The sequence below is a fragment of the Melitaea cinxia genome, chromosome 17 (genome assembly GCF_905220565.1).
Source record: "Melitaea cinxia chromosome 17, ilMelCinx1.1, whole genome shotgun sequence".
NCBI lineage: Eukaryota > Metazoa > Arthropoda > Insecta > Lepidoptera > Nymphalidae > Melitaea > Melitaea cinxia.
In genome coordinates this window covers 13708764-13727097 of record NC_059410.1, presented here as the reverse complement: position 1 = coordinate 13727097, position 18334 = coordinate 13708764, and the positions used below count along the sequence as shown (strand labels likewise).

Genomic DNA, 18334 nt, shown 5'->3' with positions numbered 1-18334 from the left:
TGTGGTAAGGATTTGTTAAACATAAAATACACACACACACACACACACACACACACACACACACACACACACACACACACACACACAAACACACAAACACACACACACACACACATATATATAAGCTCTGCTATTGTCCGTGGTGTTTTAACCACTTTTTTTATCTACTACTATAGGCTCGACCTTTCTATGAGACGTAGTAATGTATTCTCCTTTATTTGCCCTACATACGATCTTCTGTAACACAAGTCTGTGTTTAATAATGGTTTTGATCCAGTTATCGATTATTCTAAATTTAACTTGCTTCATTTCGATTGCGGGCTTGCCTTAAAGCAGGTACCTGCGTTTTTTACCTTAATACTTTTTTCTTTTTAGTACGATCGTAAAAAATCGTTGTTGTTGTATGGCGATACGGAATTCCTCTTACTTGGGACCAGTTACCGTTGAACGCGATATGTAGTGCTGTTGTGGTTTTGGTAAATAAAAACTATTATTTACAATCATGCATTCTGCATTTCAGCATTTTTGAAAGCACGGTTTTAATTTTAATTGATATATAAATGACAATATGTTTTAAAAAAATTATTATGTAATGATAGCAAAACTGTAGCTCTTTACCATAAAATATATTTTTAAAAGCTCTTTGGATCTTATATAATACCGTTTTAAAACATTCTATTAACGGCATTTTTATCTATGTTTGTCTTCCTGTCTATATCGTAAGTATTAGTTGGTCGCAGAGCATGTCTAAATTACGGGATTCTTATTCTTACGGGAGCCTTCTTGAGGGGTGGGGGGGGGAGCCTCAATCCCCCCGAGGTATTTATTATAATTATTATTTAATATTATTCACCCTTGAGGTTTAGGGGTTGGGAAAAAAGTAGGTATCTAGTGGCCTAGAGGTAAGGCCACGAGTTTTATTCAAAGCAGTCCCGTAGTTTAGTAAATATATTTTCGCGAACATCATAGCGAATACAACTTGTCTAGAATATTCTAAAAATAGAAAGCCTAAATGAATACAAATAAAATCAATATTCCGTCTGTTCTTCTCGCAACCTTCACTTGACTCTGGTGTGACGCATCGTATGATAAAAACATTTAAGTGAAAGTATATGTGTACAGTATTCAATATGTATTTAACTATTTAAGCCAAACAGTTGCATGCGTCATTGTGACTTCACTATTTACTAGAACGAGTTTATCAGATAAGTAACAAATTTCAGTAGGTATCTAAACCTTTTTATCATTAATTATTAAGATATATTTATTTAAACGACGGCTTATGTGCAAAAAAAGTGTGTATGTTTTGTAACAGTACTAAGATGTATAGTATCAATAAGAATTTTAATATGGTTGGTTTTCAAATTTAAAAAAAAGTTTCACAAATAAAATGGTCGCAGTTTCGCCTATTACTTTGAACGGACATTTCAAGACAGTCGCATAATCACTAACCCAAAAATATGATAGATTAAGTAACAACCCTTCTCAGATATGAAGAAAAAGCGTTTTTCAAGTAGTTGGACATTTATAATTTTAATTCTGTTGTTTTTATGAGAAATAAGCATACGATACGCCTATTATAAGCAGATACCAAGTGGATTAAGCTCCAATTCTTCTCCTACATGGAGAAAGAGGTCCATAGGTGCCTAGTATTGGGATGTTACAGGCCGAACGTATATCTAGTTTGGGGGCTTGGATACATAAACAACACTCTCAAACTGTGAAAAATATTTAGGAACTATATACACATTAGCCTTAGCTTGACTCATCTCATCTCACTCATCCTCATCATCATAACAGGTATAAGGCAATGATGTACATAACCGGTGATTAATTTATGCGAGGTTAAATTTTTGTTATTTCTGACTCTACCTTAATTCCAGTGCTGCGGGAAGTGCACTCATGCTCCTGCACACAACAATCTTTACTGCAAGATCAACATACGATACGAATTGACCTTTAACGACTGACAAATAGACACTTTTAATTGTTTAAAAGTAATAACGCGTCAGACCATAATATTCTAATAAAATTAGTAACATTGCGTGCTAGAATATAGGTATAGAAATTCTAAAAATACCCAAAACCGAATCGGAGCACCCCACTTGTCCACGTGGTCTTAGTCTGCCCTACCCCTAGAGTGTTTTTTTTAAGCCGGAGGAGCGGAGGGAGGGCAGCCCTCGCCCGCCGTGCTTTCGCACGCAAGGGCGGAAGGGCTGCACTACCCGCAGCGCCGGAGCCAAGCGTTATTCTAACCTCAAAGGTGGTAGTTAAAAAATTTCCGATTTAAAAATTTAACCTCAAAACTTTAACCACGATATCTCCGTTATCATGGGGTTTACAAGATAATAGTTGCCCGGGGAGGTAAACCCACCACCCCCTCTCCCCCCTAGCCCCATAAATTAGAGGCCGATTTTGTACATAATTACCAAGTATAATATAACGATATCAAGATGCAGTTCGTCGGTCAATGTCATTAAACATAAAGCAGGTGAAAATAGGTGGGTTTGTAGTTAACCTCTAATCCGGTAGCTCATACAACATCAAAAATTATATTTCACCTTGTGTACGATATATCGCTAAAAGAGTTAATGCTCCGTGAAACTACAACAAATTGTATTTGTTCTTGAAAAAAATACCAAAAGTAATTTGTGTAATAAAAATACAATTTTTTAGACTTCTTTTATTATATAAGCTCGGCAAAAGTAATAATATACTAATAAGGTCGGCAAACAAGCGTATCTACGGCTCATCTGAGGGTAAGCGATGGCCGTAGCTTATAGACGTCTGCAACACCAGAAAGATCGTAAACGGGTTGCCGACCCTATCCCCAATTCCCACCAAGAGCTCTGATTACCTTAGCCACCGACAGGAAAACAACACTGCTTGAAAGCAGTACTATGTAGTTATGATCTTCTGTAAGGTCGAGGTACTAACCCAGTAGGGCTGCTCCATATTTTGAGACTAGCGACCTCTATCCGTCCATATTTTTTACACGATACCAACATATTATACACCAAAACCTTCTCCGAAACACGCTGCATCTTATGGTATAAGTATTATTCCGATCGGTTCAATAGTTTTCGCAGTACTTATAACCGAAGAAAAAAAACCGGCTCTCCATGTATTTATTAGTGTAAATATAGATGTATGGACAATTGCGTATTGAGAAGTTGGTTGGTAACATCTTAGTAGGTAATCTTTTATCCTTAATTTCACCTCTAATATTTCAGAATTTTGGGTAAAAGATTAACTAAACAATTATGAATACATCCTTACAGACCACAGGATAATATTAATACGTATAAACGGTAATAACATACCGGTGGATGTAAAGATAGTTCCGATCTTGTCACGGTAAACACTTCAGTGCTATCCGTGGGCTTTATCCTGACACTCACACAATCCAACGCACCCATTTCACTGCACACACAAATGTATTACAAAACACACACACGCGGTAGTAATTTAAATAGACATACACAAATTGAAAATGGAATTAAATAGGTACATTGTTGTGTTATGTGTGTCTACTTGTAATATTGTTGTACGACTGACTTGACAGTTGCGTGAGCGCCGCTGTTATACACGTAAGCAGATATACTGGAAGTGACATATTCAAAGTAATAAGACGACTTTAATTATTGGTTTGAATAAGGTTAACAGTATTAATTAATTATATAACAGTATTATTACTAACGTGAATAATTTAAAATATGTCGTAAAATTTAATCGTCTAACGTAATTGTAATTTTTTATTATTTATGTGTCAATACCACTGACGAAACGAATACACGATAAAAAAAAATATTTAGGAAGTATAATTTTTTATTTAAACATTTTTGACTTTTTTACATAAAATTTAAATGAAGAAAAACTTCGCAATCATGTACAAAATAAAACAGCTAGCTAAAATATTTGTAAAAAGCATTTAGGTATAATCATAAAAAAAACAGTCATTTAAATAACAACGTTTGAAACCTTAAATAATTGAAATTTATAAATCAAAATTGAAAAAAATTAAAACCTATATATTTATAAAATAAATACAATTTATTCATAAAAATAGTATCACTTCCGTAAACGCGGGATCCTTGTGTACCTATCTCCGCATGAATCACGCACGTGAGCGAGCTGAATATGTATGTATCATTCTATCGTGTTGTCATTCTGTACGACTAGAATTGGTTCATAGCACTATAAAAAACTTTCATTTTTTTTTTTGACTGGACTGATAGTGTAGATTTAGTAACCCTGCTTTTATCCTTTTCTTTCACTGAGTCTGTTTATAATATTTATTTTTATGTGTATTACTTATTACAAATAATTGTTTGCTCGCAAACGAAAATTAAACCGACTTTTATTATATCGACAAATAATACAACGTGGGTAGATGAAAACATAGTAAAGTAAATACGCGTTATAAAAGATTATTCAAAAAGTAGTCATCTGATCTCGATCAAATTTAAACAAGACTACAAAACAAACACCAGCTTTCGATTAAAATAAGAATCATCAAAATCGCTACACCTAGTTAAAAGTTATGAGGTAGTAAATACGCACTATTAGATAACTCGAAACGTACTTGACAGATCTCAATTAAGTTTAAATAGAACCACATGACACGCACCGCCTTTTGATGAGAGAAAAATCATCTTTTTTGGAAGTCGGTTAAAAATTATTTAATAGTTATTTAATCGTTCGAAAGCTATTCGCGTACATTTCGGCGATGCGTATTTATTTATATTTTAAGTCGCAAACGAAGTTAGTAGTCACTGTATAACGTAAACAAATTCGGTGGCTTAAGGAAAAGTATTTACTTAAACGTGGTTCATATTTTATATGTAATCATTTTGTTCTTGGAACAGACGCGGATATAAAAGTTGTTTGGAGCGGTTTGGCATCTTATATTGATTTTTATATCTCGGAAAAGTCAATTACTCGTGTATCACTGACAAGCCCGTTGGCGCAGTATGTAGTGGATCTGCTATCTGCTCCGCGGGTTGTGGGTTCGATTCCCACCTGTCTGGGTGTAATATTTGTGTTTAAATAAATAAATATTTACACAATACACACACGGTCGTCTGTTCCTAAAGTAAGAAACTTAATGCTTGTGTTATAGGTAACAGCCGACTGGTCTATAGCTACATATATTTTTTTTTCGATAAACATACTTATAAATAATACATATATAAATATATAAATAAATATTTATATTACACCCAGACTCGGGGTGGGAATCGAACCCACAACCCTCGGAGCAGAAAGCAGGGTCACTACAAACTGCGCCAACGGGCTAGTCAATTTTTTTATTATGTATTATGGTTATATATATTACGGTTATAGGTAACAACCTATAACACAAACAATAAATTGCTTACCTTATGGTAGGTGAGATCCTGAATACTTTATTTATTTAAGATTTCTCTAGGAAGCAATACTCAATTTTTAAGCGGTCAAAATAACACACAAGAAATATAAACTCACCAATTAGGTATGTTATAAATGCCAAAATGCTTCTATTTCTAAGATATGGATTATTAAGTATCTGTGTTCACCCCAAGTAGGTAGTAGAAATTACAAGTAGGTACTAGACAGCTGTAACTAAAAATCCAACCTAGTCAAGGCCACTGTGACCATGAGCAATGGCATACATATGTGCAAAAAAAATTGAACAACGCCTTTTTATTTTTTATTCATACAAATATTTTGGCAGACAAGTTTACGGCTCACCTGATGGTAAGAGGCTGCGTAGCTTATAGACGCCTGCAACACCAGAAGCATCGCAACTCCAAATCTCCCTCAGAAGCTCTGGTCACCTTACCATAGGAACACAACACTGCTTGAAAACAATATTATTTAGCTGATCTTCTGAAAGGTCAAGGTACTTCCCCTGTCGGTCTGCTGCAGATTTTGTGCAGGATATTTCCTGATATGTCCTACCTCAGTACATTTTGATATTGATATCTATCAAAATAAAAATAGAACCTCAAGAACGATTTTTGAATTATCGTTACATACAAATATTACATGTATAATAATCAATGTACAACTTTGAGATAAACCAGTAAGAAACTCGGTTACTCTTATAAAATCTCTCCAAGAAGTGTAACAGTAATGTTTACTACAAATATACAGCAAAACAAATGTATATACTACAAGAATACTAAAATAATTACGTTTTATACTGTGTTGAAGGCCCCTCATATTTATAAATACTAATTTATACCAATTGTGTAGACCCCTCACAGCATATAATCTATATGATCATACAGCTCAAGCATTGTTTGTTAATTCATACAATAAATGTATAGAAAGTAGACTAAGAGAAATATATGTATGAGTCACGAATATTCATACACATTACATATACACCTGGAGATCAAGTAAATATCTTTTGAATGATGCATTGCAAATAATATTACAGTATCAAGGTTTTAAAATAATCTTTGTGTATTTTAGGGTTGAAAATAAGTTATAAGTTATAGAGATGACATTTGCATTTTGACATAACTGTGTTTGCTCGCAAACGAAAAAAAAAAATAATAATATTTAAAAAAAATATATAAAATTATATAAAATTATATATTAAATAATATTTAAAAGAAAATATTTGATTTGATTACTGAAGTTATTTAAAGTAAAACTTGTGATTGAATTATTTAAATAATTGTGTTTGCTCGCAAACGAAAAAAAAACCGACTTCAATTACATCGACGAGTAATACAACGTAGATCGACGAAAAAATATTCAAGTAACAACGCATTATCAAAGATTACTCAAAAAGTAGTAATCAGATCTCGATGAAATTTAAATGTGACCACATGATAAACTTCGGCTTTCGATTTAATTAAAAATCATTAAAATCGGTAAACCGAATAAAAAGTTATTGCGGATTTTCAAGAAGTTCCCTCGATTTCTCTGGGATCCAGTCATCAGATCCTGGTTTCCCTATCATGGTACTAAACTAGGGATATTTTCTTTCCAACAAAACAAGAATTATCAAAATCGGTACACCCAGTAAAAAGTAATTGCGGATTCTCAAGAGTTTCCCTCGATTTCTCTGGAACTCCATCATCAGATCCTGGTTTCCTTATCATGGTACTAATCTAGGGATATCTACTTTCTAACAAAAAAAGAATTATCAAAATCGGTACATCCAGAAGAAAGTTATGCGGTAGAATACAACGTAGGTCGACGAAAAAAACGTCAAGTAAAAACGCATTATTAGATATAGCTCGAAAACTAGTTGTTAGATCTCAAATAAATTTAAATGGGACCAATTGGCACACACCACCTTTCGATTAAAAGAAAATTTGTCGTTATCGCTCCACCGAGTCAAAAGTTCTGATGTAACATACATAAAAAAAAAATACATCGAATTGAGAACCTTCTCCTTTTTTGGAAGTCGGTTAAAAATAAGAATTGCAATGATATGAATCGTTGTATTTCATGGTTATATTTACTTGAACATGTTTTTAATCATTTTATTATATTTTATTTGCTTTTATTAGGGATTGCTATTTGTACTGACTATTTTACATTAAAAATGTCCATCTTAAAAACAGTGATGACGGATGTGTGTTATGTGTGTTCATGTGTGTGTAATATACATAGGTATATAAATAATAAACGCTTCACACTCAACGAGCCTCAGTAGGATTTTCTCCTGTTTCGTGGGTCCGGAAATACGCACAACACTCAAGCACAAACGCCCAGACCACGACAAACACCTATGTCTCTCAATCTATCGAACCCGCGACCGTTAACGCAATAGCCAGTTCTGTAACCACTGCGCCAACGCGTCTATAATGATTAATGAAAGATAGTATTAGTATATACGCATAAAGAGTATTGACTAGACAACTACGAAATATTATATTTTTACTAAAACTTACTACCGTATGTACCTCGAGCTTAATAAATCTGTCAATTTTAAAATAACCTTATTGGTGCCAAAGTCTTCTTTAGAGACACCTCTGCATACTTGCGTTACATTGAGTTGACGTAGTACTCTTTGGAGATGCAGTAATAGTTACACACTTCTACAAATCAAACAATTAAAGTTAATAAAATGTTGAGATCGAGGAAGACTGTTAGTTCAAGATTCTTTATTTTGCAAGTTATCTCATGATCCGGTATGGTCTAGTGGCTAGGATACCTGGCTCTCACCCAGGAGGCTCGGGTTCGATTCCCGGTACCGGAATAGAATTTTGTTTGTCGCTTCATATGTACTTTTTTATTTTTATTTTAATGTTATTTAAAATAAAATAAAATAACTATTATCTTCGTTAACTAAAAAAAATTAATGCAGAAGAGGTTTTAGACAAATGCTAAAAACTCTATAGATAAGTATATAGATACTACAAAAAAATACCACTGCTAAAACATAAAAAAAAAGAAATTATAAAAAAAATATAAATCTAATATAAAAAATGCTCATGTCGCGGTGTTTGTAGTTAAACTCCTCCGAAACGGTTCGACCGATTTTCATGAAATTTTGTCTGCATATTGGGGAGGTCTAAGAATCAAACAGCATCTATTTTTCATCCCCCTAAATGTTAAGGGTAGTCCATCCCAAAAAAATTTTTTTTTAATTTTTGAATGTTATTTTTTTTATGACAATTAAAAAATATACAAAAAACTCTAAATTTTCAACCCTCTACAATCAATCCCTATTTTTAAATAGCGTTTAGCGGCAAGACAACGTTTGCCGATTCAGCTAGTATCCCATATAAAATTTAATTTCAATGACATTTTAAGGTCAACTTTTCAAAAATGTTGGCATAGTAACGTCAGGATGAAAGCAAACTATTTAGCAAAATATTGTCAATTAACACAATCATGGGCTGCACAGATTTTTGTAGAAGTGGGGCAAAAACGAGTGAATGTAAAACTTGATAAATAGGTAGTAGACAATTTAATTATTGTACAACTTTTTATTTACTTTCACTAACTACTCTGCTACAATAACAGCTAGAGGAGGTTTTGGCTAAATCTACCCAAAATTACCGTTTTTCACAGAATCATAAAATATGACACAATTCAATCTAAACAAATAAAATAACATTCCAAATTTAAAGTAATTCAAACATAATACATTTAAAACCAAACAGATCAGAGTTGACATCAAAAGAGTATGTATAATCTGAGATTACCAATCAACATAACCAGCATATAAAAAAAAAAACAAATTATATAAAACCTTTATCGCATGAACAATGTCAATAAAAATTATCTATCTGCTTTTGACAGTTCAAGATTGGAATATCAAAACATATTTTTGTCTACATTTATTATTACATAGATTCATTATTATTGTGTAATTAATTATATTTAAAAATGAATATACCGGAAATAAAACCTTATGAAGAACAGGCGGTGGATATGTTGGTATCTGTGATCAACAGAGCCAAGGAGACTCTGGGAGTGAGACAGACTTTGAAACAGTTAGCCAGTTAGTGGTTGCCCTTTAATTAACCGACTTCAAAAAAAGGAGGAGGTTACTCAATTCGACCGTATATATATATTTTTTATGTATGTTCGGAGATAACTTCTTCGTTTATGAACCGATTTTTTTTATTAAGACTTTTGCTCCATAACTCGACAATTTTGGCTACTCTTCTGTATATCATAGACAATCGAAAAGATTAATTATACCTTTTCTTTTTTTACTTTGATAAGTAGCTAGTGTTATAAAAAAAATTTTTGAAGTAAAACTTCTTTACGCACGCTTGACTTGGGGAGTAAGCTGGTGAATGCGTGACGAGACCGTTACGAAAATTGTGATCACCCGAGGCGAACGGAAGTTGAGAGGGATATATATATATATATATATATATATATATATATATATATATATATATATATAAGATTATTATTATTATATATAAGTTAGATGGGTCTAAAGAAGTTTTACTTCAGTCGTGTGGTCTAAAGCACACTCGTTTTTAATAAAATAAAATGTTCATATACCTGTGTAATATTTTTGTGCGCGTGCAAACCAACGACATGATGACTATTCAATTGAATTGAAACTGAAGTAAAAGATTTTAAATGTGTTGCCTTTAAAGCAACTCTCATAAAGTGATAATCGTTACCTTGTAAAGGTAACGATTATAACTGGTCAGCTTATTAGTTATCAAGATTAGATATTGCCGATAACGATCAAGATCGTGCAACGGCTAAACGTGCTCTCCGAGTCAAAGTGGGGAAACCCAATAGCACATACAAACCAGAAGTAAATCTTTCTTAAAATAATTACTCACTCCGAGCGGTAAACATACTTTCGTGAGTTTCGTGACCAGTACACCAGAACGGGAGGTTATATAATTTGCGTCCTTCATAATTATCGTCCTTCCTTATCAATCCGTAAATAAATACACAAAATGACCTCTACAAAATTTCGTATAGATTACTTTACTACGGCAAAATCACCCGCATTGTTTTAAGGTTTGACAACAATGCGTAACCAAAACTATGTATAAATTATATATATATATATATATATATATATATATATATATATATATATATATATATATATATATACACGAAATGAATAAAAATACCATAATAGGGTAGATTGTTAGTTTGTTTGAAGGGTCATAGGGGAACTGGGGACTACTCTCTACTTCTTTAATTTGTCATTTTTTCTCTAGTAATATTGTTAAAGTTGAGTATTTGATAATTTCTGCTCGCTAATCTTAATATGTATCTACTAGGTACTAAGTATGGTTCCAACATATCTTTTACGATATAAAAATAACTCTTTGAAGTTACAGACTTCTTATAAATAAATATAAGGATTATAGGATACAAAATATCAATCTAAGACTATTGGTAGCCATAACTAGATATTATATAACAAGATACCCGCAGACATCAAAAATGTTGACTCATTTGATATATTCAAAAAGCGTCTGTCTCTGTCTGAGTTTGCAGAATGGCGTAATAGTGATTTTCAAATCGTGGTGATGTTTTTTTTTAAATTGATCTGGGATATCTGGTTTGTGTTTAATAATTTGTGTGTTATTTCTCAATTGAAAGTAAGTACGACAACGAATGTCTGTTAATTGTTTGTTTTTATTTTAATTATGTTCTCATGTAAGTGATCTAATTAAAACAGAAGCAGGGAAGAAACCGCGCGGGTCACCTACTTTTAACATTTATTTTATTCGGCGATATTTGACACATGCGGGTCTTTTTAATTAACATACAAAAGGAAACATCTGTCTGTTGGTGTCATATGGAGACGATGTTGTTTTGTTCTATAAGTACCCCTTTTATGCAAAAACCTTTTTTTTTTACTTTTTTGTACTCTACTGTCTTTGTCTCGTTTTCTTTTTATAATAACACGTGCTACTTAAATAGCTTTCTTTTTTACTTGCATTACCCCGAATAATGGTCTGTTGGGTGGCAAATTCTTCTTATCATTTATAATAGAGTGGTCTGAACTAAATATGCCACGTACTGATACTAACAATACATAGCTATGGCAAGGAGTCGCTCTTTACCGTGGGCTTCTAACGTCGCCGAAATATCGGGATTTTAGAAAACACAATCCTTAGTCTCATAGAAGTAAAACCGTTGATAGAGGTTGTAAAAGTTAAAAAATAAATATACTCGATACTGCAGAAGATTTGATATATTTTTATGGTTATTTCTGACCTTTTGATTGGTGTTATTATAACGAAAAATTTTAAGAAACTCTCTCTAAAGAAATTCAAGACGAGGCTTAATAGTGACTACTGACTACTAACTTCCCTTACTAGCACAGGCATGTATGGCTATCTGTAATACATAAATTTGTACTGGTTTTTTTTTATTATAGGTTTCACAACTTTCATGGGCTGTTAGTTGCCCATGCCATTTTTACTACCTACAATATCTGATTTATTATCGGCGTATGTTTTTTTTACAATAGTTTAATTTCAGACCAACAGTTCTAAAACTGTCTAGAACTATTAGGATGGTCGTAATCTGTACTCATTGGCAGTGCATAATCATCAGTAAAATTACACGCCAAGAATTTTTTAAAGTCATAGTGGACGAGAGGATTAATAAGTGCTGTATTAAGCAGTTTTTTTATAAATTCATCTGATGCTTAACTAAAAAAATATATTATAGAGAAAACTTAAAGTTTGTATGTCAATTTTAGCTCCAATCCTTTTCCTTAATTTGGTGAAGACTCTCCATTTCTTCACTGAAGTAGTGTTAGACTAATATTAAAACGTTTGAAAGTGTCACGGATTTATCGAACGGATGCGGTCAGTTCCGCTTTGCTTGTTATGTAATTATTACATCAATTATAAAAAAAAGTGTTATAAATATAAATTGAATATCAACACCGTTGATTCGTTTCCTCCCCTTTGATCTGAAAATTGAGGAAACATTTGTGATATTTATAGCATATTTAGATAAATATATATTTAAAACTTTGTCTGTGGGAAAATTAGAAGGAAATCGTGTATCTTCTTATAATTCAATGTTGGTAGCGATTGAGTCACTGGAAATTATCTTTGAATTAACTTAAAAGTCACAAATAGATTACTCATAGCATACTTTGTGTGTATTTTTTTTTTTTGTATAAATAGTGTATATACTTATTTAACCTTTTTATTGTTTTAGCAATTTCCGGTATTAAAGCACCTGTCAATTAGGTTTACATTTAGGTACAACTTTAGCTTGGGCCCTATGTACCATAGTCTGATGTTTTACAACCTAGTTTTATGGTGTGGATAAAATAGTTTTTGTAATAATGAAATGATTATTTATTCTTTCTATAATTAAACTCCTATACGTGTCCTCTCCATGGTTGCTGTAAAGTATCCGAAACGTCAGGCATGTAAAAAGCCTAATAACATGCGATAAAATCCGAAAAAGTCGTTTCATTATAATGAGTGAAATTCGTAAAAACATTAGAAAACAATATTTATTTTTTCTTTTGGCATTGAAAAATTTTAACGTTTTTCTCGACTCTATGTAAATACATTTTTTTACATGTCTGTGAAAACGGTTCTAATGTAATTGAACCAACTCCAACCTTTACCTTATATAGCGAAGGCTTCAAGGCATTTTTTCGTCAGTAGAATTTACAGGCAAATTTTTTTATATACTAGTTCGGCAAACAAGCGTACGACTCACCCGATGGTAAGTGATTACCGTAACCTATAAACGTTTGCTACACTAGAATCATCGCAACCACGTTGCCGGATCTAAGCTCCTATCCCCCAGGAGTTCTGAGTCAATACAACACTGCATGAAAGCAGTATTATTTAGCTATGATCTTCTGTAAGGTCGAGGTTCTTCCTGATTTTGAGTGGGTATTTCGTACTGTGACCTACTTTAATGAGATTAAGTTCAGTTCATTTTTGTTTATTTCAGAAAGTCGCGATGTCATGACACCTCAGGCGAAAGTCCTCTTGACAACATTAGAATGCCCGTTGGTCATCACAAGCGAACAACTCCTGAGACAAACTATAGAGAAAAAATGGCGCTTGACCGACGTGTTTATGTACGTGCTCAAGTACATAGGCAGTTCAAATGATGAGTGTTCACAGTATTACTATTTTGAGGTAAACATATAATTTTGAAACATCAAATCGTGGTAATGTTAGGGTCATACTAGCTGACCCCGCAAACGTTGTTTTGCCATATAAGTTATAAACCCACTTAACCCCTCCCCTTATAATTTAGGGGTATGAAAAATAGATGTTGGCCGATTCTCAGACCTACCCTATATTTACATAAAAATATAAAAAATCGGTCCAGCTGTCAGGATATAAAAGTATTAAGAGAAATACTACTGTACTGTGTGGCTACGGTACTAAAGAATATAGCCACCCCCTCTCTTCCCGTGAGTGTCGTGAGAGGCGACTAAGGGATAACACAGTTCCGCTACCACCTTGGCACTTAAAAAGCCGACCGGTGGCGGGATAACCATCCAACTGCTGGCTTTGAAATACAGAGGCCGAAGACGGGCAGCAGCGTCTTCGGTGCGACAAAGCCAGCCCTGTGGTCACCAACCCGCCTGCCCAGCGCACAGTGCAGTGAAATGTATGGCGCTATGGACAAAAATCATAACACAGTTTTAATGCTATAATAAACTATATTTCGTACATAATTTTGTTAATGTTGTCTAGTATAATAATTTTTAGCTTCTTTAATCTAATAACAATATTAAATATAAAATTATATTTATCTTAATTAAGGTAAAAAAAACACAATATTCATTCTAACTTAATTCATCTACCAAAATAGCCAAACTAAATTATTTTAAATTAAATAATTATTTAAAATAATTTAAATTATATTATTTTAAATTAATTAAAACTTTCTGGCAGGCGAATCTCCCGTTGTAGCCAACCTCCGTGGCGTTGATAAAGTCTTTGGCGGCTACGACTAAATTCTTTCATATTTAAACAAAATAACCGACGAAAAGAGAACTAATTCTCTCAAATACAGATGATTCTCGACCACTTTTTTCCGTTTCAAACCGTACTTCTACCAGATTACCCGGAGTTTTTGATAGATTTCCTTCTCGCTGAAAAAGATATTATAAAAAAAAAGTCGCAAACGGAAGCACTTAAACTGTACTGAAAATTAAAGTATACCAATGTAGTAATAATAAAATGTTACAAGTATGCAATGTTATGCAATGTTTTTTTTTAAACTTTCTTCAAAGTTTTAAAATGCACAGAGTTATACTTATTTTCAATAGCAACTTTGGATAGATTCATACATAGTTAAAGACAACGTATAGACTCAAAAACTATAATAATTTAAAGTACATACCTTGGCCTTTAATCTGCATAGCTGTTAGTTTATAAAAACGTTACACTTTCTTTTCACAATGCACTTTGCACAACAGACGATTTACGACTGATAAGGTAGTTAGCGGTACTCATTCAAAGTAAGACATTCAAAGTGTCATTATAAGCGAATAAAAACTATCCAGCTAATAAAAATTGGTGCTCGTTGTGTAGGAACTCATTATTTTTAAAACGGCAATACCGATTTGTAGGAAACCGAAATTTGTTTTTTTCTTTTTTTGTCCTAGACTCACAGCACTGTGCAGCGTGGTGACTATGGACAAAACACATGAGTTCACGTTATTTTTGGCGCGAACTTGTGGAGGCCTATGTCCAGCAGTGGACTGTATTAGACTGAAGTGATGATGATGAAGAGAAATACTTATTGAAAATCATTAATTGATTGACCGATGTTCTGTAAGTTAGAGTATTTTCTGCAGTCTACATCATAAAATATTATATATCGCCACTCGATTTATATTTTTCAAACTGTAAATATATTTTAGGCGATATTCAGTCAGCCAACTGCTGCGTATCCTATTCCTCAAGTCACGGCTTCGGTTTTCTTCAGAGTTGAAGATAAGCACACCGAGCCTCCGGAGATCAGAGGCGTCCCTTTGGTAATTTATATTAATATTATGTTCAAGTATATAGAATGTTACTTATATTGTATAGTAATACATTTTTCCAAGTTATTAACTATACGCCTAGCAGTCAACGGCCAAGTCTACTATTTACTCCTGTGTCGGGGGTCTCGAAACTTCTATAAGAAACTAGCTGACCCGGCAATCGTTGTCTTGCTGCTAAACACTATTAAAAATAGGGGTTGATGGTAGAGGGTTGAAAATTTAGAGTTGTATGTATTTTTTAATTTTGTATCATAAAAAAATAGAAATTAAAAATTTTGTCTAAAAAATAAATAAAAAAATTTTTGGGGTGGACTACCCCTAACATTTGGGGGGATGAAAAATAGATGTTGGCCGATTCTCATAGATACCGGATAAGCACAAAAAATTTCATCAAAATCGGTCAAGCCGTTTCGGAGGAGTATGGCAACGAAAACTGTGACACGAGAATTTTATATATTAGATAAGACCAAACGCCCGGACCACGGCAAAAATCTGTATGGACAGTACAGAATATGCTAATGCCGTGACTGTTGCGCTAACACCTCATTAAATCATCATCATCGTTAATGTAAATTGGGTTCACTTCTGCCCTTTTAGGATTCTAGGAATTAAAATGAGTCATTTATACATATAAGAGTCTATTAACTAAGTATAGGTAACAATGTATTTATAAATAAAATTATGATTCATTTTATAAATGTTTAATATTACGAAAACATATCAAGATGTTATAGTATATTATGATTTCTTTTGTTATGACTTAAATGTTACCGTTGTTTGATTTTTATTATATACTATCAACGCATATTCTTACTACGTAAATATATAATTTTTTACTAATGTATAATGTAATTTATAATGTAAATTATATATATATCTACCTGTATTTTGTATTTATATTCATCGCAAGCAACATTGTGAATTCGCATTGCTTTGTAACCACAAAGATTTGAACGTTTTAAAACGCATATATGTATATATATGCATTTTACATCATAATTGCTAGCAAATAAAAAGTCACTAAGATTGATTTGACTTTTAGAAACGAAAAAGAGTGAAAAAATAAGAGAAGAGAGTTGTCTTCAATTTTTAACTGACTTCAAAAAAGGAGGAGGTTTCTCAATTCGACCGTGTATATATACCTATATATATTTATCACAAATTATTTAAGACATTTAATAATAAAATATTTAAGACAAAAGTCTTCGAGCAATGCGTCCTGCGTGTGTTAGCATACGGAGCCGAGACGTGGACACTGACGAAGGGACTGGTCCACAAGTTTAAAGTCGCTCAACGTGCAATGGAACTGGCTATGCTTGGGATCTCTCTCAAAGATAGGATTAGAAATGAGACTATCCGCGAGAGAACGAAAGTAACCGACATAGCCCACAGAATTAGCAAGTTGAAGTGGCAGTGGGCTGGCCATCTGTGTCGCAGGACCGATGGTCGTTGGAGCAGACGGGTCCTGGAGTGGAAACCGCGTCTTGGCAAACGCAGTGTGGGACGTCCTCCGGCCCGTTGGACCGATGATCTACGTAAGATTGCCGGTGTAAGCTGGATGAGGATTGCGGAAAACCAGGATGTTTAGCGCGAACTTGGGGAGGCCTATGTCCAGCAGTGGACTATAATAGGCTGAGCTGACTGACTGACTGACTGATTTATATGTGTTCACGGATAAATTCGTTGTTTATGAACCGATTTTGATAGTGAATTATTTTTATGTTGGAAAGGAGATATCCCAAGGGTGGTACCAGGGAAAATAGGATCTGATGATGGCATCCCAGAGAAATCGAGGGGTATTTTCGAAAATCGTCGTAGTGGTAGACTAGTACTTTTGTTAATTTTTTTCGTCTACTTTTACGTTTTATTACTTGTCGATGTAATTGAAGTCGGTTTTTTTTCGTTTGCTAGCAAACACATTTATCCGTGGATACTTTAGCTGCTCCATACCTATTTTCTGTTAGAGTATAATAATGGGCCGGTTGTGCCTTATAACACATTAATCATAAGAGGCTATAAATAGATTAATATTATAAAAAAGAACCATTTTTGTTACAGATGACGTTTCGTATCGAAGGTCACCGCTCTGATCACGATGTTCGCTTCGTAACTCTAATCCCTGATTGGATTCTCGCCGTGATTCAGATGAAGATCAAATTGTTTCGAAGAATCGAGGAGCTCAGAATGTTCTAGAATTATTTTATTTTTTTAGCTGAAAATATTGTTTCAATTTTAGTTTAATATTTATAGCCAGTTCTATGGGTTTCATTTTTCAATGCCTTTGTTATATGGCCTTAAAAATAAGCTTCACTCATAATTTAAAGAAAAAATTAAATCTTGAGAATTTTTGTCTCATCTACACAAATAAATAAGATTGATAGATGTACACGGTACATAATTATACCAAAATAAAATTATTTACAATTTTAGTCTGTCTGTCTGTCTCTCTGTCTGTTAGTTCCGGTTAAACTCTGAAACGGCTGGGCCGATTTTGATGGGACTTTCACTGGTAGATAGCTGATGTAATAAGGAGTAACTCAAGCTAAAACTTTTTCAAGCTAAAATTTTAACTGCTATAAGATAGGCCTTGATTACCCTACCCTAGGGACAGGCGATCGTGTGAGTAGGTTAAAAATATTTGTTATTTATTATTATTTACGTAACTGGCGTACTGTAAACGTCGTTGCAGATTTTGCATGATAAATGAAACGACAGTAAAAATATTTCGTTTCTGTAATGGAAAAATCCTTTGTTATTTATAAATATTATTCAAAATATATTCTAAGAAGACAAAGCAGATCCCAATCACTTAATTTATTGTCTTCCCCACTAATCCTTGAAAATTAATTACATACATTTTAAACTGGGTTTCTTTTATAAGAAAAATGTTCG

General features: G+C 33.2%; 2 protein-coding genes and 1 non-coding gene across 3 annotated transcripts in view; 2 read left to right on the top strand and 1 right to left on the bottom strand.

Annotated features, from left to right (window-relative positions):
- LOC123661780 (phospholipid phosphatase 2-like) overlaps positions 1-3549 on the bottom strand; it is a 46916-nt gene extending 43367 nt beyond the window's left edge. The window contains exon 1 of the mRNA XM_045596719.1: positions 3324-3549. Coding sequence (XP_045452675.1) covers positions 3324-3419 — 96 coding nt within the window. The 5' untranslated portion in view covers positions 3420-3549. The remainder of the gene's footprint in view (positions 1-3323) is intronic.
- Positions 3550-8134: 4585 nt separating this feature from the next.
- Trnae-cuc lies at positions 8135-8206 on the top strand. Its single transcript has one exon. It is a non-coding gene; the product is annotated as a tRNA-Glu (tRNA).
- A 1136-nt stretch (positions 8207-9342) lies between these two features.
- On the top strand, positions 9343-17758 carry LOC123661896. The gene is made up of 4 exons (XM_045596832.1): positions 9343-9457; positions 13387-13577; positions 15320-15433; positions 17501-17758. Exons 1-4 carry the CDS (start codon positions 9343-9345, stop codon positions 17633-17635), a joined length of 555 nt encoding a protein of 184 aa, XP_045452788.1. The 3' UTR covers positions 17636-17758.
- The last annotated feature ends 576 nt before the right edge of the window (positions 17759-18334 follow it).

Excerpts from the sequence above, each read along its gene's own strand:
- LOC123661896 (XM_045596832.1), top strand. The coding sequence starts at position 9,343 with ATGAATATACCGGAAATAAAACCTTATGAAGAACAGGCGGTGGATATG. Across the intron at positions 13,578-15,319 it reads CACAGTATTACTATTTTGAG|GCGATATTCAGTCAGCCAAC; the intron begins GTAAACATATAA and ends AATATATTTTAG. Across the intron at positions 15,434-17,500 it reads AGATCAGAGGCGTCCCTTTG|ATGACGTTTCGTATCGAAGG; the intron begins GTAATTTATATT and ends TTTTTGTTACAG.